We start from the raw sequence: 24,203 nt of genomic DNA, 5'->3' as shown, positions 1-24,203 counted from the left end.
CTCAGGAACAGAAAGACTTCTTCCACCTTGGGCTCCAAGTCCCTAGGGAATAGGGTCTTGGGTCTCCCCGTAAGTTTAAACTTTCTCTTTGGTGTGTGAGACAATTCAACCCACCTTAGAATCTGAGACCTGAGTCTGCCCTGAGAGTTCTAATTGTCACCTCACTTCAGGTAGCATATATATACCCCAGTCATAGGGACCTTTTAGGGACATAAGATACTTTTTCTTGGGGACTTGAGCCTCAGACCACTCGTGAACTAAATCCTGAGAACCACCCACTACCCTTGGGACATGGGTAGGATGGGATTCTGAGGAAGAGTCTGAGCCTCTTAAGCTTCTCAGGGACAAGAGATCATCTTAGGGAGGGGCTTGAGGTCCCCCTTGGGTATGAGACTCTCCACCACCCTGCAACCAGGCAATCCTTTCTCACCAGTGAGATAGACATGAGGTCTTCTCCACTGTGTCCTGAGGCCTCCCCCATTGAACAGAAAGACCTAGGTGCTCTTGATATTCACAAGAACCCCTTACCTGAGCTCCCTGAGGCCAGGACTAGGGTCTCCCTACTTTCTAGGAGAAGGTTGCCAGGTACTGGGGATGTGGTAGCTTAGGCCTCCCCAGAAGAACTAGGAGATACTCTGAGTCTCTCCCTGACCCAGCTCTGTTTGCTTCTCATTTCCAGGATCATGGAAATGTTTTGGGCTTCCTGAATTGCTTTCATCAGGCTTTGTTCTCACCAGAGACATCCCCACTCCAGGGAAATTCTCTACCCATATTTTTCTTCCCCTTGGTTCAGTTAAATCTTTTTGTACTTTGCAGGGGCCTTGTTTTGAGCACCCTGTCGTTTCTCCCTTTCTACCCTTGAGTACTACAGGTAGAATCAATTTTCTGGGCCCACAGGGTCAGGGCCAGGAATTGTTTCTCTTCCTGGTTGGGGGGAGTCTGCCTTTTCTCCACAGAAGTGGGAGTGCTACGTCCCTGGCCCCAAGGGCGTAAGGGAAGAAAGCTGTGTGCTGCCACGGTGACTAGAAAGACCTCTCCTTATACCCCTTTCACATCACCTAGGCTCCCTCCTTCATACTTGTTTCCATAAGAACATGGAAGTGAAGGTCTGTGGCTGCATGATGTCTTCCCAATGACAGAGGAAAGGCTTTACCTGTCCTCACACTTCTTGGGACAAAAGGAGAATAAGATATTTCTGTCTCACCTCCTCCAACTTGGGACTTTTGGGGGGATGAGAAGAGGGAAGATTCTTCCTGCTGCTCCAGTCTTGGTCCTGAACTGTCACCTAGGGCATTTGTAGCCTTGGAGGCCCATTAGATCTCCTGGGAAAGAATGGAGTTGTTGAGAGGAAGCGCAGATGGTGAATCCGAGTCCTGACTACTCAGACTTCCTGTTCAGTCAGATGTTGTGACCACTGTAGGACTTTAGGAGCCCTTTTGGCACCCTGGGGTCCTGGTGCTGGGGAGGTGGTAGTATCAAGGGTTTCGTTTTCCAGGCATGGCTGTCTTACAGAATCAACCCTGTGAAAAGTGGCTTGTACGTCTCCTGAGCTTGAGGACCTCACAGAGCATTTTCAGCGGGGGATGTGCATGCTCCACTGGTGGGAGAAGCTGGACCTGGCACTGTAGCCAGGGTACCTAGGTTCCCAGAGTTCCTTCTCTGGCTCTGCTGGAGCTTTGCTGGATGAACCAGAATAGCTAGGGCTATATTCTCCAGGTCTCCGTTTCCTCATTGGTCTGGTAAGGAGCTGGTGAAGTGTTGTCTAGCTTTGGGATTTTAGGGAACTCAGGCCAAAGCCCTCTGGACCTGGAGGTGACAGAACAGTGGGTGTCTTCTTAGGAAAATCTGTATTCCTCTCTCTCTCTTTCTCTCCCTTGCCCCTTTCTTCCCTGCCTGCCATCCAAGCTTAGTGGGCAGGACAGGTGTCTGTTGAGTGTGAGGCTCAGGGTTGGCAGACTGATTTTTATGTCCAGCTGTGTTATGGTGAATAAACTTGGGGGTTGCCTGTCAGGGGGCCTACTGGATGGTGTGGAGGTAGTGTGGAAGAAATTTGGGCTTTGGAGCTGGGTGGGCCTGAGTTTAAACCCCAGGATCTCCTGCTTGGCTGTTTTATGCTTTAGGCAAACATTCAGCTTCTTTTTCTCCAAAAGACCACCCATGCCCAGGGTTATTGAGTGTATGAATACCAAACCTGGCCCACCTCAGAGTGTGGCTAATTCTTTTCTTGCATTTGCCCCAGGATCTTCTGGTTCTTCCTGGAATCCTTTTAGCAGCCGAGCTTTGGCATCTAGGAACCTGCTGATTCGTTGGGCAGGGAGACAGTCTTACAGCAGGAAGTAGTACCTGGCCTGTCAGGGTTTGAGTCCTATATCTTCAGGCACTTCCCCTATCTGGGCCTCAGTTTCTCCAGTCTTAAAATGGATGATAGGAGGGAGCTTGGACTCCTTTCTCAGAAGCTAGTTGTCATCTCTTCTTAATTCCCTGCTCCACATTCCTCTTACCCATTTTGAAAGTGGTGAGGCCCTTTGGCTTGTTGGGGGTATGCTGCAAAGTTTCAAGCACTGTTTGGCTTTTTCTCTCCTGCTAGTGCTATAGGCCTTTGGATTTGTTTAATTTTAATGGCTTTTTTTTTTTTTTTTAAAGATTTTATTTATTTATTTGACAGAGATCACAAGTGGGCAGAGAGGCAGGCAGAGAGAGAGAGGAGGAAGCAGGCTCCCTGCTGAGCAGAGAAGCCCGACGTGGGGCTTGATCCCAGGACCCTGGGACCATGACCTGAGCCAAAGGCAGAGGCTTTAACCCACTGAGCCACCCAGGCACCCCTTTTAATGGCTTTCTTGAGGTATCATTCACACACCATAGAAGTCACCAGTTTAAAGTGTACAGTTCAGTAGCTTCTAGTGTATTCACAGAGTTGTGCACCTACCACCATGATCAATTTTAGAACATTTTTTTATCACTTGCCAAGCAACCCTGCACCGTCATTATCCTCTAGTCCCGTCATCCCCTCCAGCCCTCAGCAACTACTAATCTACTTTTCGTCTTGATTGATTTGTCTATTCTGAGAGGTTCATATTAAATGGAATTGTGCAATCTGCAGTTCTTTGTATCTGGCTTCACTTGGCATATTCTTTAATAGCCTCCCATGTTGTAACATGTGTCAGTACGTAGTTTCTTGTTGTTGCAGAATAATAGAATCTTCATTTTTTAACCCACCTCCTCTCCCCTTTCCCCCTCAGTGGCCCAGCAGTAGGTTCGGGGGCCTTGCTCTTTTCCCATTTCTTTGCCCTGGAGAGCTTGTGTTGCTCCTTAGCAGTGCGCCTGTTTTTCATTGGATGGGTTGCCTGTGTTTTGCCCATGGAGCTGAGCCAGTGTTCCTGGGAGTTTTGGGGAGGGGAGTGGTCTTGGCATCAAGCTTGCTGAGGCAGAGCTGTGAAGGCCAGAATATTAAACACCTCTTGGCCCTAGGCTCAGATGTCTGAGAAGACATCTGCCCGAGAGCTGCTACTCCTGCTGCCATCTTCCCCTGCCCCCTCCCCTTTCAGTGGCAGCTCATTCATTGATAGGCAGGGTCAGTAGCTTCCCAGACTCGAGGGGAAATTCCAGGCCCCTGCTGACTTCATTCTCATCCTCTCCCTGGGGGGATGCTACAGAGGTGGATTCTGTGGGACTGGAACCACGCCATATCGCCTCATGGCTCCCACCAGGGAGGGCTTCAAGGGGGGGTTTGTGTTCGTTTCCTGTGGCTGCTGTGACAAATTATCACAAACTGAGTGGTCTAGAACAACAGAAATTTATTCTCTCTCAGTGCTGGAAGCCGGAAGTCCAAAATCAGTTTCAGTAGGCCAAAGTCAAGGTGTTGCGGGGCTGCACTTGCTGCAGGGCTCTAGGGAGAATCCTGTACTCTTTCAGCTTCTGTAGGCTGCTGACTTTCCTTGGCTTGTGGCTGCATCACTCCATCTTCTGCCTGTTTTCACACCATCCTTCCCTGGTCATGTGTAGTCTCCTCTTCTGTGTCAGGACTTCATCTGCTGTTCTAAGGACGCTTGTGATTGCATTTAGGTCCTCCTCAGATACTCCCAAGATAATCTCCCCATCTCAAGATCCTAATTTAAATCACACAGCTGAAGACCCTTGTTCCTTACTAAGTAGCATTTGCAGGTTCCAGGAATTAGGGCCTGATTTCTTTGGGTGGTCGTCATTAGGCCTCCTACAGGAGTGTTCTTGTTTCCCTCCAAGGGAGAAGAGAACCTATTAAGTACTTTCCTACTGGGCAAAGTCCTGTAACATTTGAGTCTTTCCAGTTAACCTATTATTGGGAAGCTTGTTATTCCATTTCACAGATTGGAAAACTGTGGAGTTTTCAGAGTGGTTCATCACATGACTGATAATTGGTGGAGCTGCTTTGGAATGTAAGTCAGTTGGGTCCCACAGTCTGCTTCAACTTCTCTTGGGCCTTTGGACCAGTAGGTTGCAGAGTCTTGGATCTGGGATCCCCTGATGTCAGAGAGCTTTGCCCAGCTCCCTTGTGGAGGCTTAGGTACATTGAGGGACTCAACCATAGGCCCAGCAGTGGGCTCGTAAGATTCGTGGTCTGGACTTGACTTTCTCAGGCCAAAGTATTGATGCAGCTTAAACTTACCAATGGAAGGGTTAGTCCCCATCCCTCTCTCCCACCAGGCTTTTCTTCCTGGATCACTTTCCTAAACGACTCTCAAGTTGGCACCTTTCCCAGAGGCTCCTGTCCAGCCAGGGGAAGGAGGAGTCTAAGCTAGAGGCTTCTGGAACTCTAAGCTCTTCCTGGAGCCCAGGACCACGGCCTCCCCACTTTCTCTCCCCAAGGGGAGAGGCAGGGTTTCAGCCAGACCCAAAGCCCTTAAGGCTGCTGGTGCCAAAGCCAGTGGGAGGACCGTGGTTTGGCCTTAGATCTAGGCCCAGATTGCCCCAGGACCAAAGCCTTACTTGCGTAAAGGGTATGCTTGGCCTTCTTCAGTTTTAAGGACAAACTGGGACTTTCCCAGGATGGGTTGCCAGGTATGTCTCCATGTTGTGGCTCGTGAGGGCCTCCCCTATTGCCTCTATAGTAGGCTCTGCTGGTGCCCAAACCCCAGCTCTTTTTGCCTTTGTCAAATGAGGATAATGCTCACTGCCACCTGGGCTGTGGTAAGAACAATTAAATGAAGTCACCTTTTGCATCAGGCATCTGGCGTGGGGCAGGCATTTGGCTAATACGAGATCATTTCTTCCTTCCTGGCCCCACCCTTCTTGCCTGCATAGTCCTACCCAGGACTTTAGTTGTGCCCAACTCACTGCTGAGCCTCGGGCATCCCTGGTGCTTTGTGGTAGAAGTGATTTTTTAAAAAATTAATTTATTTAGGTAATTTCTACACCCACCGTGGGGCTTGAACTCACCACCCCAAGATCAAGAGTCCCATACTTCTCTGAGCCAGCCAGGTGCCCCCAGAAGTGATTTCTTGTTAACTTACAATTAACAAGCATTTCTGGAGGTCTTCATGTTTTAATCCTTCTGTCAGGTGGCACCTCTCCTCTGGGGCCTGCCTTCATGATTGGTTAGGACCCTTCCTGTGTGTTTCATAGCACCGTGTTCAGCTCTTTCACTGCCCTGCTTACACTTGTGTATTGGCATTCCCTGTTTCTCCATCCCCCTGCCCAGCAGTTTGTGAGCTTATGGAGGGTAGAAACCAAGTCAGATCATTTCTCTGTCCTTGCTGCCAGGTTTACTACAGTCAGGGTCTGATTTGGCAGCTACTTACTGGTAGGTTGACCCTTGTTGGAGGAGTAAGTAGGAGCCCCCTCTCCTCTTTGATCCCCTTCCCCCTCAATCTCCTTTTCCCCTGCACTCGAGGGCAGGAGGTTACTATGTGCCCTTCTTTGGAACTTCTCTTTCTGCCCAGTGTGGGCCTGTAGTCATAGTTGTGCTTCCCTGCTGGTGATCCCGGCTGGGGCAGGTACCATGGTGTTGGGAGATGGCTGTCCCTGCAGGGCAGGGATGCACTGGGGGAAACTGGCTGAAGTGCACTAGTCCACAGCCTCTGGGGTGGGAGAGGAACATGCTGGAGAGTTCTACACAAACAAGAGTCTCCATGCTGTCCATGGAAGCCCATTAAGGGCTTCCGCTTCCAAGTGCCTTTGTCATCTCTGGCAAGCCAGCCACACCTCCCTAATGGTGGGGCTGCTGGGCATTCCCTCATCACCCCCCTCTTCACCCCTTTCTGTCCAGCCACTCCCATGGGACTTGCTGAGAGCCTCTCAGTTGTATGTGGTCTCTGTGCCAGTCAGTCTTGCCCATTCTTTGGCCGAGGACCTGTTAATTTAACAAGCCTTTTCAGGCCCTGAAGCTCCTTTGAGCTTCTTGACAGCTCTGTCAGGTAGATCATGTATCTTGTCATTTGATAGGAAACTGAGGCTTGGAGAGTTCTGGTAGTCCATCTGAAATCACACAGCAAGTGAATGACAGGGCTGGGTATTGAAAAACACTGTTTTGGTATTGGAATGCAGAGCCTCTGAACCTTGTACTTCTACTCTGCTGGGATTTTTGCACACCTGAGCTAGGGAAATGTGGCCTGCAGAGAAGTGATCCCCTCTGTCTAGTCAGAGTTAGCCCGGATCCTCCAAATCCTTGGGCAGGTTGTGTCCCAAAGGAGCAAGTTTGGGATTCCTGGTCCTTAGCCTAGATGCTCTTGAAGGCTGGCTTCTTGTGGCCAGCAGAGGGCGTGAAAGGCCTGGGAAAGGTCTGCTGCTTCTGGTTTTGTTTTGAAATAGAAAACATGTTTTCAGTGACAAGTCGATATCGTTTCTTTTAATCGACTTAATTTTTTAGAGCAGTTTGAGGTTCGCAGCAAACCTGAACAAGAGTTTGAACAGGGAGTTCCCACAAACCCCCTCCGCTCACACGTGTGTGCATAGTCTCCCCCATTATTAACAGCCCCCGACCAGAGTGGTGCATTTGTTCCAGTCAGTGGACCATGTAGGACACATCATAATCACCCAGAGCCCACAGTTCACAGTAGGGTTCGCTCTTGGCATTGTATGTTCTGTGGGTTTGGACTAATGTATAAGGACCCATAACCACCGTTAAGGTACCATACAGAGTAGTTTCACTGGCCTAAATGTCCTCTTTTCTGCTTATTCGTCTCCATTATTTTTTTAAGTCTGAAGATACGTGTTTGTACGGGCTCACTCAACCTGGAGCTTTGGGGTCAGATGTGCTTTGGAATTTAGGGAAATTTCAGAGTTTAGAAAAATCACCTGGTATGTATACTATGTGTTATGTGACACCTCTGGTGGGGTCAGTGGTAGTACCTCATAACCAAACTGATGACTGTTTCTGTGTGGAAGTGTTTGAACATTCACCTCCAAGTGGGAGAAATAGGTTCTCGCCGGCTCAGGTCAGGTTAGGATGGCAGATGAGTTAGAGGAAGACTTTGGTTTTCAAAGCTTTTTGAGTTTTGGAGTTTTGGACAAGGGATTGCATGCTTCTCATGAAAAAGGTGAGATAAAAATCACCTGTAATACCAGCTTTTAGGGATATTTTGTTGTATGGTCTTTGCAACTTCCATGTGTTTGTATGCACATAGATATATATGTGAAATATGTCCAGTTATAAGTGAGATCATACAGTGTATGCATTTTTCCTTATGCGATACATCTTGACATTCCCTAGCTATATGTAGGGCTTGGGATCTAGGCTGTAACCAGTTACTCCCTTCTCAACATCTTCCCTACCTTAAGTGGTTAGAGGGTCCCCAGGTGAACTGGTGAAACTCCTTAAGATAGAGCAAGGTCCATCCCCACCCAACCCCTATCTCCCACCCCCTCCTCCCCACCCCACCCCACCTCATACCACCCTGCCTCCGGGTACTTGCCAGGTCTGGGCTGCTGGCTTCCTGTAGGGGCCCACTGTTGGATTCCCAACATGGTCAGCAGGGGCAGTCAGAAAACAGATGAGACCCTTCTGGAATCCAGTCTTCTGCTTACACAATGACTAGTTTCCTAAAAGAAAGGGTATCCTCCTCCTCCTCCACGTGCATGGAGTGTCAATCAGGGCTGTGGACTTGACCCTGCCCAGTGTCCTCTCAGCCAGTTAGCTGGGCCCTTCAGGAACTGGAGGGCAGGGCCCTGGGGTGGGGGTACAGGCCTTTCCTGTTGTTGACCCCCACCTTTTCCCTCCAGCAGGAGCACTGGTTTGAAAAGGCCCTGAGAGACAAGAAGGGCTTCATCATCAAGCAGATGAAGGAGGACGGCGCCTGTCTCTTCCGGGCTGTAGGTGAGTCTGTGTCTCAGCCTTCAAGGGCCTAGGGCTGCCCCTGAGCTGTTTCTAGTGTTTAGGAGTAACCCCTGAGACAGGGTTGGGGCTTGAGTGTACTGGTGTTTCAGGGACTCCAGACCCCAGCTTCAAGTCAGCATCTGGCCTCTATCCTTTGGTCATGAGGTAGTGCGGAGATGTGAAAGTGATAATAATAACAATAATGGTGATAAAAATAATGTTACTTAGGGACAGATTGCATTGTCAGACACTAAAGGAAACCCTTTTTTATTCTTTTCCAAGCTAGGTAGGTGTAGGGACTACTGTGGTTTCCATTTGTCAGAAGAGGAAAGCCGCTTAGAGCAGGGAAGTGACTTGCCCAGGGTCAGAGAGTAGAGTTGGGAGTCCCTGGGTTGGGTTAGTCCACGCCCCATGTTCTTAAACACAGCACACTGCTGTCACCCTGAGGTCATAGAATTTTTTTTAAAACTTACAGAAAAGTAGAATAGTGAATGCTCATGTACCCATCATTCATCTTCAAAGTAGTCATCAACACATGGCCAGCCTTGTTTCATCACTACCCTGCCCACTCATTTTCACTCTCCTGAAACAAGTATTTTTAAAGCAAAACCCTAATGTTGGATCATTTCATTTGTAAGTATTCATGTATGTTTCTCTGACAGATAAGGATTTTTTCTTTCCTAACATAATCCAAGTATCATTATCCTACCTAACAACATTCATAATTCCTTAATAACATCTAGTATCCAATCTGAGTGACATCTTTGAGGTCGCTCTGCCTCTGAATCTGTGACCCAGCAGGCAGCCCTAAAGCCTTGTGCTAGTGTCCAGGGGAATTTGTGCATGTGATCTGACCCTTCCATAGCGTCTGTACTATCTACTAAGGAAAAGGGCCCTCTTATAGGAACCTTGAAGTAGGAGTCAGAAGCCTTGTCTTCTAGTTCGGGCTGTGATTCAAAAATTCCCCATTTTCCTATCTGTTAAATGGTATTGATTCTGAAGGGCTCCTTGAGTTCTTACAGGGTCTGCTATTCTCTCACTGTGTAGCTAGCCCCATGTCTCCTGGTGGCCTGGACCAACTCCACTTCTGACGGTGCCACTGATTCTTGGTCTGAACTTGGGCAGGCAGCTGTTCTCCTGAGCCTGTTTCTGAGGCCATAACAGAAGACCAAAGACCCTGAGTTGTAATGGTTACATGAGATCACTTACAGTAAATGCCTTTGGTGCCTGACACCTGGTAGACCCTCAGGGAACAGTAGCATTGGTGAAGCCTGAATTCTGTTTTCAGTGGCGTCTAAGAGCCACAAATGTTTGTTGAGTGTAGAAAAAGTTTAGGTGGATTGATTGCTTACCTCTCCATTCTACCAAATGGAAGAAGCTCAGGCAGTGGACTCTGCTGGGCTGGGAAAATCCCACCCTTTCTAGCCCTGTGGCTCAAGCTTGTGTTCTTCCTGGGATGTTTTCTAGAGAAAGAGCTGGGTATGGGGCATCTTGGACCAAAGGAAGGCAAAGAAAGAATAGTTCAGGGTCTGTTAGGTGCTGCCCTGTGCTGAAGCCTCCGTCTAGATGTGGGGCAAACGGGGCTACTGGTAGAGTGAGTGTAAGAGAATGCAGCTGGGCACCTTGGTCCCAGGTGACCTTTGAGGCAGATGTTGGGGCCAGTAAGGACCTGGCTTGTGTAGTAACCCATATTAACAGCAACGTTTCATGTGTGTCCATCTGGATGACCTCTCCAGACACCCTCTGACAACTCCCCCCCTCAACAAGGGCCTTCCAGTAAAGAGCCTGAGCTTACAAGAAGAGCTGACCGCAGCAGGTTGAAGGCCTTTCCCTATCAGCACTATGGCTACCCATTTCCCCCAACTGGGCTGCCCTTGGCTTTTCTCTGTAAAACCTCAGAAGCCCCATGGCCACTCCCTGGAAGTACGTGGCCCCTGGGTCTCTAGGCCTAACCTGGAGGCTTCCCTGGGGCAGAGTGCACAGGAAATGTACCTGGGAAGGGAACTCTGTCCTTGGGCTTTCTGCTGACCCTCTGCTTCCAGCCTAGCTTGTGTAGTTACCCTGAACTCTGGTGAGAAGGCCTACAGGTTCTAGTTCCTGCCACGCATTGCATGGTGGAAGGAACACAGACTGAAGCCTGGAGTTGGAGGGGGGATTGCACACATAGAGGCCACAGTGTTGTTCCTTGACCCTGACTGTTCGCTGGCATTCAGCTGGCTGCTTCAGATTCATCTGCAAAATTGGAATCGTTATCCCGTAAGACAAGTGAGAAGATTGAAACTCAGGAAAGAAAAATGACATGCTTAGGGTCATTAGTGGCAGAGCTGGCATGGGGTCCCAGAGGTATCCAAAGGACATGTTCTTTCTATGACCTTGGTAAAGCCCTAGCTTTTCAGCTTAGCTGTGGACTGGCTGAGTGACCTCAGGTATATTCCTTGACCTTGCTGGGCCTTACTTCTTCTAACTAAGAGCCTGTAGTCCTCTACTGTTGGGAATCCTGAGGCAGGTGGCTTTGGGTGTCCCTCGTGGGAACCAGTATTCACTGCTCTCTCTCACAATGGCATGTTGGGGACTTGTGAGCATCAATGAAGGAGTGGAAGTAGGAGCCTGAGTTTCTAGGTATCCTGTGGCCCACCCTGCCCCTGCTAGGCTCAGATAACCTCTTCCTGGAAACATGAGTCTGCCTCTCTCCTGCCCCATAGGACTTTGACTCAGCAAAAATCTCTGGCCCTGGCCTCTGTGGGCAAAGTGGAGGCCACACATGCATCTGCATGGGCCATGAAGAAGCAGCTGGGGCTGTTCGTGTTAGAATGATGGCCCAGAAACATTAGCCTGGACCATCAGTGTTAGGAGGGATAGATCTTTGATTAATTTTGAATGCTTTATAAGTGGGGAAACAGGCCTTACGAGAAAGCAAGGACCCTGTTGTCTAGATCACATGGGCAGTATCAGCATAGGTGTCTGAGGTTGAACTAGGCCAGAAGGAGAAGATTCCCATGGACTCCCATGTACACCAGTTTCCGTTGGGCTCTTTCTGCCTTGCTTCCTCAGTTTCCCCATCCTTGCTGTGGAAATCCTTAAGTAGAAGAGCGGGCATCTCAGAGACCAGGCTTTCAAGAGGACAGAGTTCTGTCTTCCCACAGTGAGGGTGTCTCCCCCACTGAGGGTGTGCCATCTGGGGCCAGGGGCCAGGTGCATACCGCAGCTGCTTGACAGGCAGGGGAGGCCTTTTTCCTGGCTCATCTCCTCAGTGGGGCCAGGATTCCCACTGGGCCAGGAGGCAAGTGGGGAACAGATCAGGTTCCTGTCTCTCCCTGCTGCTGTGTGTACACACATTTGTGTGGTTTGTTTTTAGATTCCCTGCAGATGCCAGACTTCCTTTTCTGTCCTCAGCAGAACTTGCTGTGGCTCTTCTCGCAGGCAGGCAGCAGCGACCTGGCAGGGAGGCTGTTCCCAGGTGCCTCTAAAGCAAATGGTAGGGCCCTGTACTTAATTAAGCTCCAGGTAGCCCAGGCTTTCCTGTCTTGCATCTCCACATAACTCTTTGGCAAATAGTGAGTATTTTAAGGCGCCTGAAGAGGAAGGATTACAGAGGTTCGAGGGACCTTCCCCCAGGCAGTAGGGGAAGGAGGTTGAGGCAAGTCTGTTAGAGCTGTTGACTGTTCCTCCCTCCCATTAACCCCTGGCAAAAGGTAGGAAGGAGGTGAGGGTCCTTGGTTTATACAGCTTTGCCTCTCATCCAACCTTTAGTCTTGGTTAACAGTAAGGGCAGCTACTTGTCGAATGCAGTAGGTCTCTGTAGTGGTGAGGGTGGGATGGGTATTTGGCCTCAGGGAACATCTTTTTTTCTTTTTAAGATTTTATTTATTTTTTTGACAGACAGAGATCACAAGTAGGCAGAAAGAGAGGAGGAAGCAGGCTCCCTGCAGAACAGAGAGCCCGATGCAAGGCTTGATCCCAGGACCCTGGGATCATGACCCAAGCCGAAGGCAGAGGCTTTAACCCACTGAGCCACCCAGGCACCCACATCTTTTTTTTTTTTTTTTTTAAGATGTTATTTATTGGATGTGAAGGCGATCTGGCTGTGACGTCGGTCACCCCACTAATCACCAGGGTTGATTCGGCTGATCTGGTTGGCTAGGCGGGTGTCCCCTTCCTCCCTCACCCGTTCCATGTGCGTCCATCCCGAAGCCGCATGCTTGGTTGAAGAGGACGACCCTCCACGATAGAGAAGAGGATGACCTTCCCGATAGAGGAGAGGACTATTCCTCGGTCAGGGGTATACGAGTAGCTGCACTCCCCTGCTAGAACCTCCAAACAAGCTCTCAAGGTCCAATTGTAGGAGAACGTAGGGTAGTCAAGCTTCCAAGACTCCAGACACATCCAAATGAGGCACTGCATGTGGCAGTCTGCCTTTCTTTAAAAAGAAAAAAAAAAAAGATGATATTTGTCAGAGAGCGTGTGCGCACGAGGTGGGGGAGTGGCAGGCGGAGGGAGAAGCCGGCTCCCTGCTGAGCAGGGAACCCCATGTGCGACTCGATCCCAGGACCCTGGGATCATGACCTGAACCAAAGGTAGACGCTTAACAGACTGAGCCATCTGGACATCCCTCAACAGGACAGTTTTTTCATTTTTAAAGATTTTATTTATTTATTCATTTGTTTGTTAGTGCCCATGCGCACACAGAAGCAGGGGGTGTGGCAGGCAAAGGGAAAAGCAAGCTTCCCACTGAGCAAGGAGCACCATGTGGAACTCAGTCCCAGGACCCTGGGATCATGACTGGAGCGAAGGCAGCCACTTAACGAACTAAGCCACCCAGGCATTCCCCTTAGGGCACATCTTTGGCAGGATCTGCTGGCGCACGTGCGCGCGCGCGCGCGCGCGTGTGTGTGTGTGTGTGTGTGTGTGTGTGTACACACACATGTGCATTTCTCTGCTCATGTCTCAGCGTGTTCAGAGAAAGGACAGACATAGGGTGTGGGGGGAGGTAAGGTCTTTGCTGACCTCTCTGTAATTTCTGCCCACTCCTAGGCCTTTCCAGGGTTCCAGCTGATTGCTGCTTATGCTGGTAGGGAAACTGAGGCAGACAGAATCAGGCCTTGCCCTAGGTGGGCGATAGCTGGATTGGGGGTAGTGGTAACATCATCTGGAGCATCAGTGTTTAAAGTTACAAGGTAGTCCTTGGGAGCCTGGCCTTCACCCTTCCTTGGGCCAGCTCTACCACATTTCTGTACCTCATTTATCCCTCCTGTGTCAAGCAGGGCTTTGTGGGGTGAAGATGAAATAAGTTGGAATGTGAAAAGGCCTTGGTGGAACCAGTTGGGGTATTGTTCTGAGGATTTCTGAGCCCTCTTTGGGTTGTGGACAGAGGTCAGGTAGTGGGGGACCCCTTCAGCTGGACTCTGGGAGGGGAGAGCAGGTGCAGATTGCCCACAAGTGCAGCGTCAGCAAGAAGAGGAGTTTCGGTTTCTATCAAAACAAGTGCTCTGAATTCCCCTACCTCTGCAGGTCCATTGGGCCCCTTCCCCCACTTTGGCCCCCACTGGGAAGTCCAGCCCAGCCCCTAATCCCATATGCCAAACTTCTAGGAGGAGGAGAGCTTTCTGGAGGACAGAGGTGGGGCTAGCAGAGTCAGACAAGCACTGCCTCAATGAGGAGGACTTCCTGTGTTTAAGCCCTGCCCTGGATTGTTATTCCACCTTATTATCATTGAAAAGATCCTCTCTCCCCCACTGGGAGGTATTATTGCTCACTTCCCTTGGTGTTCACAAAGGCACATTTTCTTCCACATTGATGATCCTAAAACTAGCTTATATCTATAATCAGTGAGGTGGGTCATGCTGTCCACCCCCAACAAAGGCTGTGATTTAAATATATGTACAGTACCATCTGCCAGTGCATCTAAGGATCGAGGAGAGAAGGGGGTACTTGAGAGGTAGGTAGGTACATAGAGAAAGTCATTTAAGGACCCTGTTTTGTGATACCTATGTTATTGATTTGATGTTAATTGGGTTGCTGAAGATTTGCACTATGGACACAGGAGGTAGGCCTGAAGACCTTTGGATTCAGTAAAGGTAGACAGCCAGCATTGCCTGGGTGAGGAGGGACAGCCTAGACTCCTTGTTTGGGGCTTTCCTGTGGCTGAGGAAGTGCGACAGAAATGAGGAAAAGCTTAATAAGTGGTTCCAGTGACATTCTGAGTGACTTGGGGATGATTAGCTATCTGAGAGAGTCATTGTCCACTCATGCACAAGCAGGAGCCCCTAGGTTCAGTTCTTAAACACCTAGTGTATCATAGGCATTTAGTAAACCCTATCCCTCATCTAAACAGCCCCCTGTGAAAGACAGAGTAGTTAGTTACTCTCCCCACTTCACAGATGAAGTCACTGTGGCCCAGAGAGCTTGAAGGACTTGTCCAGTGCCACACAGCTAGGAGGCAGCAGAGGCTTTCTGCTAGGCAAGAGCCAATGGCAGGGGAATGAGGGGGCCTTTACGAGCTTCCCTCAGCTCCCTTCCCTGTTCCAGTCTCTGCTTTCCTCCATTTCTTGGATCTGGCATCCTGCTCAGGTAGATCCATCTCCCAGGAAATGCCTGTTGGTCCTTCTGGAGGAACATCTCAGCCTTCTCCTCCAGTTCGGCAGGCCAGCCCCTATTTAACCCCTTTGCCGCCATCTCAGTTCCTGTTTACTGCAGCTGCTGGCCACACTGCATCCTCAGCACCCCAAGCTTATTCTACATAAATAGCTCTCTGCAGCCACAGTGGGCTCTGCGGTCCTGGCTTCTAAGAAAGGTGGCAGCAGGGGGCCCCCAGCCTCTGCGCAGGGCACGTGACTTGCTGGAAGTGCTGCTGTGGAGGGGGAGGGAATTGTGGCCGCAGAACCCACATCCTTGTTTACATCGGTGAAGGGGCTACCCCTTCCCGCCTTCACAGCTCCCCTCCCCCTCAGGTCTCTGCACCTCCAAGAGGAGGTGAGACAGGCATGGGGCCCATTTTCTATCTCAGAACTGCCCTTTTCTCCTTATCTCACAGAATCCTCCAGGGAGGGAAGGGGAGGGTAGTGAAGGCATTCTTCTGGCGATTCTTCAGAGGTAGACTGGCTGTCATGGAAGACCTTTGCATTGTTCGTGCTGGACCTGTCCCTGCCCTGGTGCCCCAGGGAGAGCCCATCAGAGCAATAGTCATTTGGGGAGACAAAGGGAAATTCCCTCTTCATCTTAGAATGGACATCAGGCGTGCCTTGTCTTCAGGCCCACTTTAATTTCCCAGGGGAAGACTCTGGCTCCCTTAGCCTGTCCATCCACTCAGCAAGCTGGTCCCGATTTCCTGTACTATATCAGGCCCTGAGCTGGGGGGACTTGGGTGTGACTTGGTCTTGGCCTTCAGTGGGAGTCAGAGTGGTCAGGCAGGGGAAGTTTGCACACACCTTCGATAAATCTGGTGATAGAAGTGCTCTGGAGAGTAGGGAGGGCTGGGGAACTGTATAAAGAATACTTGGGTGTTTGACAAGTAGGCAGCCAAGGAGGATGGAAAGAATGCCCTAAAGAAAAGAGGAAATGGCATATGTGAAGATCCTCAAGTAAGGGAGGGGGGAACCTGTTTTTTTTTTTTTAATATTTTATTTATTTATTTGAGAAAGAGAGAGAGCGTGCGTGCGCATGAGTGGAGAAAGGTCACTGGGCCCCACCAAGCAGGGAGCCCGGTGTGGGACTTGATCCCAGGACTGCAGGATCATGACCTGAGCTAAAGGCAGTTGCTTAACCAGCTGAGCCACCCAGGCGTCCCAGGAGCCTAGTTCTTATTTTGACTGAAGCCCTGTGACACCTAGACCACCTGGGCCACAGGCAGGCTGCCTTTCCCCATTTAAGCTTAAGTTACGTTCATATTTGTATCTCTTCCTAGATTAGGTGCTTCTTGCAGACAGGGCTGGATTTTACTGGCCTCTGTCCCCTTCACAGTACCCCACATTTGAGGCCCCACTTTTGGTAGGGGACTCTGATTTACTGAGTCTGTCCCAAGCCTAGTGCTGGTCACCTTAGACCCATGATTTCATTGATCCTACAAGAGGCCTGCCAGGGAGTTAGTTACCTGCTTGTTCCTGTTTTGCACGTGAAGCCTGTGAGGCTCAGGACACTTGGGTTGTTTACCTCTGGTCGTTTAGCTCACTGGTACCTGGCAGAACTGGGCTTGGAGCCCAGTATTTATGTTTTTTTCTTTTATTTATTTATTTATTTTTAACCTACAAAGGCCATGCTGGCTCCCGAGAGTCAGGAAAATTGTATTCTAGAGTTGAATCTGTCAGACTGACTTGCTGGGTGACTTGGTGAAGCCACAGACTGTCTCTCAGCCTTAGCTTCCTCACATGAAGAGTGAAGGGGGAGTGTGGAATTGCTGGTGCCGAGGCCACTTAGGGGACTTAAAATGTTTGTTGACTTGTCTGAGTGTCCAGGCAAGCCCTAGACAAACTTGTCTGCCTGAGAGGCCTGTCGTTGCATTCCTCTCACCCGTACTCTCCTGTTCTTAGAGACTGTCCCTGCCTGCCTCTTTTTTCCATGATCCTATTCCAGCCCACAAAGCCAAGCACACTCCAGGCCACAGCATAGGAAAAGGAGTTTTCTGGCCCCCAGCCCTCCATCCCCAAGGATATTCCAGGACTTCGAACTCTTGTCTGGTGACAGCTCTTGACCCCCACCTCTCCTTTCTTCTGTCCCCACAGCTGACCAGGTGTATGGAGACCAAGACATGCATGAGGTTGTGCGAAAGCATTGCATGGACTATCTGGTGAGACCTCGCGGAGGCCTCGGGGTGGGGGCAGAGTTGGGGCATCCCCTCCCCGCACAGACCTGACCCTCCAATCTATTCTGCAGATGAAGAATGCTGACTACTTCTCCAACTATGTCACAGAGGACTTCACCACCTACATCAACAGGAAGCGGAAAAACAACTGCCATGGCAACCACATTGAGATGCAGGCCATGGCAGAGATGTACAACCGGCCCGTGGAGGTGTACCAGTACAGCACAGGTACATATGTGGTGGGTAGGTGAGCGGCTGACTGCTCCTGCTCCGAGCCTACCCAGCCCAGCCCACTGTGGATGTTCCTTCCTTCTCTTTCCCTGCAGAACCCATCAACACATTCCATGGGATCCATCAAAACGAGGATGAACCCATCCGCGTCAGCTACCATCGGAATATCCACTACAATTCAGTGGTGAATCCCAACAAGGCCACCATTGGTGTGGGGCTAGGCCTGCCATCATTCAAACCCGGGGTAAGTGGGTCCCCATGCCCAGGATGGCTGCTAGATAGGCCAGAAACCTCTTTTGAGGTCTCAGTTCTGCCCTAGCCTACAAAAATGACATGCCCCCTGAGTTGCCCCTGAGCTCTCACCTCTGTAAAACTAGGAAGTTACACAGAGTGATCTCTCAGGGCTCGTTTGGTACTCTCCATTTGTGTGTCTGAGCTGGCTTACCCACCTTTCATGCCTGTTGAGGGTTGGCATTTTGGGATATGGAGGCACATCTGGGCACTGTGAACCTGGGCTTGGTCTGGGTATCTCGGCACTTGCATGGAGCATCTGAAATGCAGCAGTTCTAGACAGCAGTGGTCATAGAGACTTGAAGTGCAGGCCTGGCCCAACTCCTTACTGGCTGTTGGACCTCGGGCAGATTATACAAGTAACGTGGGCTGGCCACTCAGCTGATACAGAACGTGCCTGACACTGGGCCTGATGCCTAGTAGGTGCTCACAAGGTGGCAGTACCTTTTCCAGCACATGCCGACAGATTCTCATTCTCTGTCATAAACAGTCATCTTCTGGGGATTTTGCTGTCTTCTGTTCAGGTTTCACTTCCTACAAACAAAGTGCCCCTGCCTCATTTTAGGAAATGCACACCCTAACACCAACACACCCTCCAACATAGTTTTTTTTTTAATTTTGTTTGGTTATTTTTTTAAGATTTTGTTTATTTATTTGACAGAGAGATCACAAGTAGGCAGTTGTGCCTGCCTAAGTAGTTGGGCCAGGCCTGCACTTCAAGTCTCTATGACCACTGCTGTCTAGACCTGCAGGTGGGTGGGTGGGGGAAGCAGGCTCCCCACTGAGCAGAGAGTCCGATGCGGAGCTCCATCCCAGGACCCTGAGATCATGACTTGAGCCGAAGGCAGAGGCTTAACCCACTGAGCCACCCAGGTGCCCCTTAATTTTGTTTTTTAAGTAAACTTTTTAAAATTTATAACAGAACAGTTTTAGATTTACAGAATTATTGAGTTTAGATTATTTCCGTATTCCCCACTGTTATGAACATCAGCATAGAACATTTGTCACAATTAATAAACCAGTATTGATATATTAACTGAAGGCCATGACCTTAGTCATTCCTTAATGATCTTATCTGTTCCAGAATCCCATCCAGGACACCTTACTACATTTAGTTTTCATGCCTCATGACTCCTCTTCATTCTGACAGTTTCTCTGAATTTCCTTGTTTTTATCTTTGATCTGTTTACAGATTCTAGTTTTGCCTTTTCTAGAATGTCATGGAATTGGAATCATAACAGTGTGTGGGCTTTTTTCAGAGTGGCTTCTTTCACATAACAAAACATATTTAGATTTTACATTCACCCATGACTTTTTGTGGTCTGATCACTCGATTCTTTTTTTTTTTTTTAAGGTTTTAAGATTTTTTTAAGTTCTGTTTTTTATTTTTTAAAGATTTTATTTGTTTGAGAAATAGAGTGAGAGATACCATGAGAGGGGAGAGGGTCAGAGGGAGAAAGAAGCAGACTCCCTGCTGAGCAGGGAGTCTGATGTGGGACTCGATCCTGGGACTCCAGGATCATGACCCAAGCCAAAGGCAGTTGCTTAACTAACTGAGCCACCCAGGCACCCAAGATTTTTTTTAAGATTTATGTATTTAAGAGAGCGTACTATTGGAGGGGCGGAGGGAGAGGGAGTGGGAACAAGAATCTCAAGCGGACTCTGTGCTGAGCATACAGCCCAACCTGGGGTTCGATCTCTCAACTCTGAGATCATGATCTAAGCCAAAATCAAGAGTTGGAAGCTTAACCGACTGTGCCACCCAGGTACCCCACTTACTTCTTTCTCTTTTTTTAAGATCATATTTATTCATTTGACAGAGAGCAAGCGCAAGCGTGGGGAGGGGCAGAGGGAGAGGGCAAAGCAGGCCCCCCACTGAGCAGGGAGCCCAGTGTGGGGCTTGATCCCAGGACCTTGGGATCATGGCCTGAGCTGAAAGCAGATTGCTTAAATGACTGAGCCACCCAGGCACCCCAGCGCTACTCATTTTTCTTTCTTTTTAATTAAAAAACCTGTGAATGCCTTAAGGATTTTTTTTTTGTTTGTAGACTTAATTATTTAGAACGGTTTTAAATTTACAAAAAAAAATTTGAGAAGGTAGAGTTCCCATGAGTCCTCCTCCCCCTTGCACAGTTTCATTTTTATTAACATTGGATGACTGTGATACACTTGTTACAATATATGAACCAATAATGATACATTATTATTAACTGAAGTCATCCTGTCCCTTTAGGCTCTCTTGTCTGTGATGGTTTCTCACACTTTGCTGTTTTTGATGACCTTGACAATATTGAGGAGTACTGGTCAGGTATATTGTAGGATGTTTCTCTTTTGAAATTTGTCCGAAGTTTTTCTCATGATTAGACTGAGGTTATGGGTTTTAGGGAGGAAGATCACAGTGGTAAAGTACCAGTCTCTTCACATCATATCAAGGGTATATACTGAGACTATGATTTATGACTGTTAATGTTGACCTTGACCCCTGGCAGAAGTAGTGTTTGCCAGATTTTCTCCATTATAAAATTACCCTCTCCCCCCATTCCTTTTTCCCTAACTGTTCTGTTTGGAAGAAGTAATTATATGCACAGCCCACACTGTAGAAGCAGTGGCTATGCTCCATCTTCTTGAGGGTAGAGTATCTACGTAAATGATGTAGAATTCATCTGCAAGGGAGATTTGTCTCTTGTCCCCCATTTATTTATATCACTATGGACTCAAGGGTATTTCTTTTATATTTTGAGTTATAATCCAGTACTATATTTATTTTGATGCTCACATTGTTCCAGTTTTGGCTGTCAGAAGTGCTCTCAGTTGGTTCCTGCATCGCGTTGACATATCCCCATCATTGTAGTGGTGGGTTGGTTTTTTCTTGTTTGGTTTGGTTTTGTTTTGGTTTGTTTATTGTGTTTCATTTTGCAACACTTTCTTACTTTCTGACACTATGAGGTGCTCCCAGTTCATCTTGTATATTTCTTGCCCCAGCCCTAGAACCAGCCATTTTTCCAAAGACCTCGGGTTCCTTTTATTGGAATATGTTATTAGAAACCAAGATCTGGGTGCTGACTGAGCTCCTTACTACTGGGGTGTCCTTGCTTCTAGGCCCTTTCAGCTGACAGAGCAAGGAGATAGATCTGTGTATACTAACCCGTGTATACATTTATCTAGAAATATTTCTTATGTAACCATCCATATCTCTGAAGCTACAGTTCTTAGCTGATATCTCCAACTGATAAGGTACCTCATCAGTTTTAATTTGCAATTTTCTGATGGCAAATGGTGTTGAGCATCTTCTCATGTGCTTATTTGCCATCTGTATATCTTCTCTGAGGAAATTGTGTGTTTATAGACTTTTTGCCCATTTCTAAATTGGCTTGTTCTAACATAGAGTTTTACATGCTTTCTGGACTATTACACATAGGTAAGAAATTACATTTTCCATCATAATGCACACATTGGGTGTAGTGTATGTATTTACACTAAAATAATATTAGCATTTCACTGAGCAATACTTAATGCCTAGAATATGCTCTGGTATTTTTTTAATTTTTTAAAAGATATTTATTTATCTATCTATCTATCTATCTATCTATCATAGAGAGATCACAAGTAGGCAGAGAGATAGGCAGAGAGAGGGGAGGGAGAGAAGCAGGCTCCCCGCTGAGCAGAGAGCCCGATGTGGGGCTCGATCCCAGGACCCTGGGATCATGACCTGAGCCAAAGGCAGAGGCTTTAACCCACTGAGCCACCCAGGTGCCCCTACTTCATTTTTTTAAATGCTGTTGTGTCTCCCCATCTGACAAAAAGCACTCTCCTACAATGTCCCACAATCATAACACCCTTTCCCATGATGATACCATCCCCTTGTCCCCTTAAATGTCCAAATACTCCCTTCACCCTGTGTACACTCAGCTAACTCCTCAGGTGATCTTTTCTCCTTGTCCCATCTGGGCATAGGTGAGGAAGGTCTCAACATTATGAAATGAGTCATCGCTGGGTGAGGCATCTTTAAATTCCAGCACCTGGCTGCCCCAGACATAGTACTTCACTCAAGGTGTCTTGGGGTTGGGAGCAGGGCTTCTGAGTATAGGAGTTTGGAATGACAAGTCCCACTACCGAAGTCAGCCTTTCCCCAATTCTTGATGAAAAGGCGGCCTGCTTGGGGGTCCTTGTCAGAGAACCTGCCTTCTGTCTCCTCTCTTCTGGGCCTATAGGCCTACAATCCTGAGCCGGTCTGGCTCCTGGCCAGAGTTCAGAGTGTCACCCCACATCCCTGTTCCTCCCTGCCTTGCAGTTTGCAGAGCAGTCCCTGATGAAGAATGCCATAAAAACATCAGAGGAGTCATGGATTGAACAGCAAATGCTGGAAGACAAGAAGCGGGCCACAGACTGGGAGGCCACAAATGAGGCCATTGAGGAGCAGGTGGCTCGAGAATCTTACCTGCAGTGGCTGCGGGATCAGGAGAAACAGGCCCGCCAGGTCCGCGGCCCCAGCCAGGTGAGTCCTGGGCTCAAGTGAGGCCTGGCCAGGAACCCCTTACTTCACATGTTCTGCTACTGTACAGACAGAAGAAATTAAGCAGTTTTGACATCTGGAAGAGAAGGAAGCTCTCAGCTCATTCTGTACCACATCTTGGCCTTAGTCTTGGCATTGTGCCTTAGAACTCTCAACACCTTTGCAGAACAAGCTCTTAAGGAGTGAGGGAGGCCAGCCACTCGCGGTGATGTGTGGGATTGATGGATAGTTCCAGAGAGATAAGCTTTTGTTGAATGTCCTTATATGTCAGGCTCTGTGCTGAGGATGTAAAATTAGGTCTGGCCTATTCCACTCTCAGTGACCCCGGTCTACTGAGGCAGACAGATATATCAGTGAGGCCCATGACTCTGGCTGGGAGACCACTGGACATGGGGTTTCTGGTCAGTCTTCGCACAGGAAGATTGGATTTTTAGGGCAGGGATGGGGCAGAGCAGCCAGGCATTTGAAGAATCACAAGGAGTATAGAGTGGTAGTAGATGTTGGCAAGAGTTGAGTAATTTCTACAACTGTTAATTGCAGGTCTGTGCCAGGCACTGTTCTCAGTGTGTGAGGGTACATTGATGAGCTGGGCAAGCCCAGATCCCTGTCCTTGCGGTGCTTACATTTTTGCAGAGTCAAACAAAAGAAACCGTGAACATAACGAATAGATGAGTTGAGAGCTAGGATAGTTGAAACACGTAGAGCAGAGTGAAGGGAATGAGTAGGGCTGAGAGGGAGCTGAGAGTTCATAGGATAAGAGAGTATGATCAGGGTAGGCCTCAGAGCAGTTGAGATGTGAGCAAAAGCTTGCAGGAGGTGAGGTAGTTAGCTAAGTGGATGGGCCAGGCGGAAGGCCAGCCAGAGCAAAGCCCTGAGGGAGAGTGCATCCCTGGTGTGATCTGGGAGTGGCCCGGAGACCAGTGTGGCTGAGCAGAATGCAGTATTCAGAGGGGGGTGGTGCCGGATCCAGAAGGGGCTTGTGGGCTGCGCTAAGAACTTTGGCTTTTACTGTGGCTGAGGCAGAAGCCTTTGGGAGGGTGGTGAGCAGAGGAGGGATAGGATCCCTGTGATTGCTGAGGGCAGCATGGAGTCTAGGGAGTTAGGGGGAAAAGCAGGGGACCGGTGAGGTGGAAGCTACTAGAGAAGTCACAGTGGTGGCAGCTGGCAGTGCTGGCTTGGGAGGAATGAGGAAAGGGCATAGAGTCTGAATGTGTTTTGAAGGTAGAGGTAGAGGTTTCCTGCTAGATTGGCTGTAATGATGTGAGGGGGGCATTAAGGAGCTGGCCTTCATCCTGCAGTCTGCTGTGTGACTAGGAATGATGGTGGCCTATGTAGAAACTGTATCACAGCCAGGATGTCAGGAGCGAGCCAGCCCTTTGGGATGAGGCAGAGGAGGCTCACGCCTGGCGTCGGTCCTTACCTCCTCCTCCTGCACTGCAGCCCCGGAAAGCCAGCGCCACATGCAGTTCTGCCACAGCAGCAGCCTCCAGTGGCCTGGAGGAGTGGACCAGCCGGTCCCCGCGGCAGCGGAGTTCAGCCTCTTCGCCCGAGCACCCTGAGCTGCACGCCGAGCTGGGCATCAAGCCCCCTTCCCCAGGCACTGTCTTAGCTCTTGCCAAACCTCCTTCACCCTGTGCACCAGGTCAGTGACTTGGTGACAGGGAAGCATGCTGGGGTTAGGAGGTGCTGCCTAGGTTGTGGGCACCCTGCCTCTGACTGTCCCTCTGCCCCAGGTACAAGCAGCCAGTTCTCAGCAGGGGCCGACCGGGCTACTTCCCCCCTCGTGTCCCTCTACCCTGCTCTGGAGTGCCGGGCCCTCATTCAGCAGATGTCTCCCTCTGCCTTTGGTAAGCCTCCTCTATCTAGGGGCCAGGGGCCAGCTGGGAGTTGGGGAGAGATGGAAGAAGCAGCAAGTCCTGAGAGGGGGGCTTCTAGAGCCTCTGGCCCTCTCCACAGGAAAAGGGAGTTTTTCAAGCCCAAGCGATGTGTCCAGAGGAGATTTGCATGGGATTTCATAGGCCCAGAGGAGCCCTCTCTGTAGAGAAAGAGGGGCCTGGACGGGATCTCTCTGGAGCCGGAGCCGGGAT

General features: G+C 49.3%; 1 protein-coding gene across 3 annotated transcripts in view; it reads left to right on the top strand.

Annotated features, from left to right (window-relative positions):
• OTUD5 (OTU deubiquitinase 5) overlaps positions 1–24,203 on the top strand; it is a 28,442-nt gene that overhangs the window by 3,097 nt on the left and 1,142 nt on the right. For 2 of the 3 annotated variants that reach the window (XM_059158582.1, XM_059158583.1), the window contains exons 2-8: positions 8,194–8,287; positions 17,002–17,066; positions 17,153–17,309; positions 17,408–17,556; positions 21,895–22,098; positions 23,557–23,758; positions 23,850–23,963. In XM_059158582.1, the coding sequence (XP_059014565.1) occupies positions 8,194–8,287; positions 17,002–17,066; positions 17,153–17,309; positions 17,408–17,556; positions 21,895–22,098; positions 23,557–23,758; positions 23,850–23,963 (985 nt within the window). The remainder of the gene's footprint in view (positions 1–8,193; positions 8,288–17,001; positions 17,067–17,152; positions 17,310–17,407; positions 17,557–21,894; positions 22,099–23,556; positions 23,759–23,849; positions 23,964–24,203) is intronic. The other variant, XM_059158584.1, reaches the window with a different exon arrangement.

Source organism: Mustela lutreola, chromosome X (genome assembly GCF_030435805.1).
Source record: "Mustela lutreola isolate mMusLut2 chromosome X, mMusLut2.pri, whole genome shotgun sequence".
NCBI lineage: Eukaryota > Metazoa > Chordata > Mammalia > Carnivora > Mustelidae > Mustela > Mustela lutreola.
This window is presented reverse-complemented; position numbering and strand designations above follow the sequence as displayed.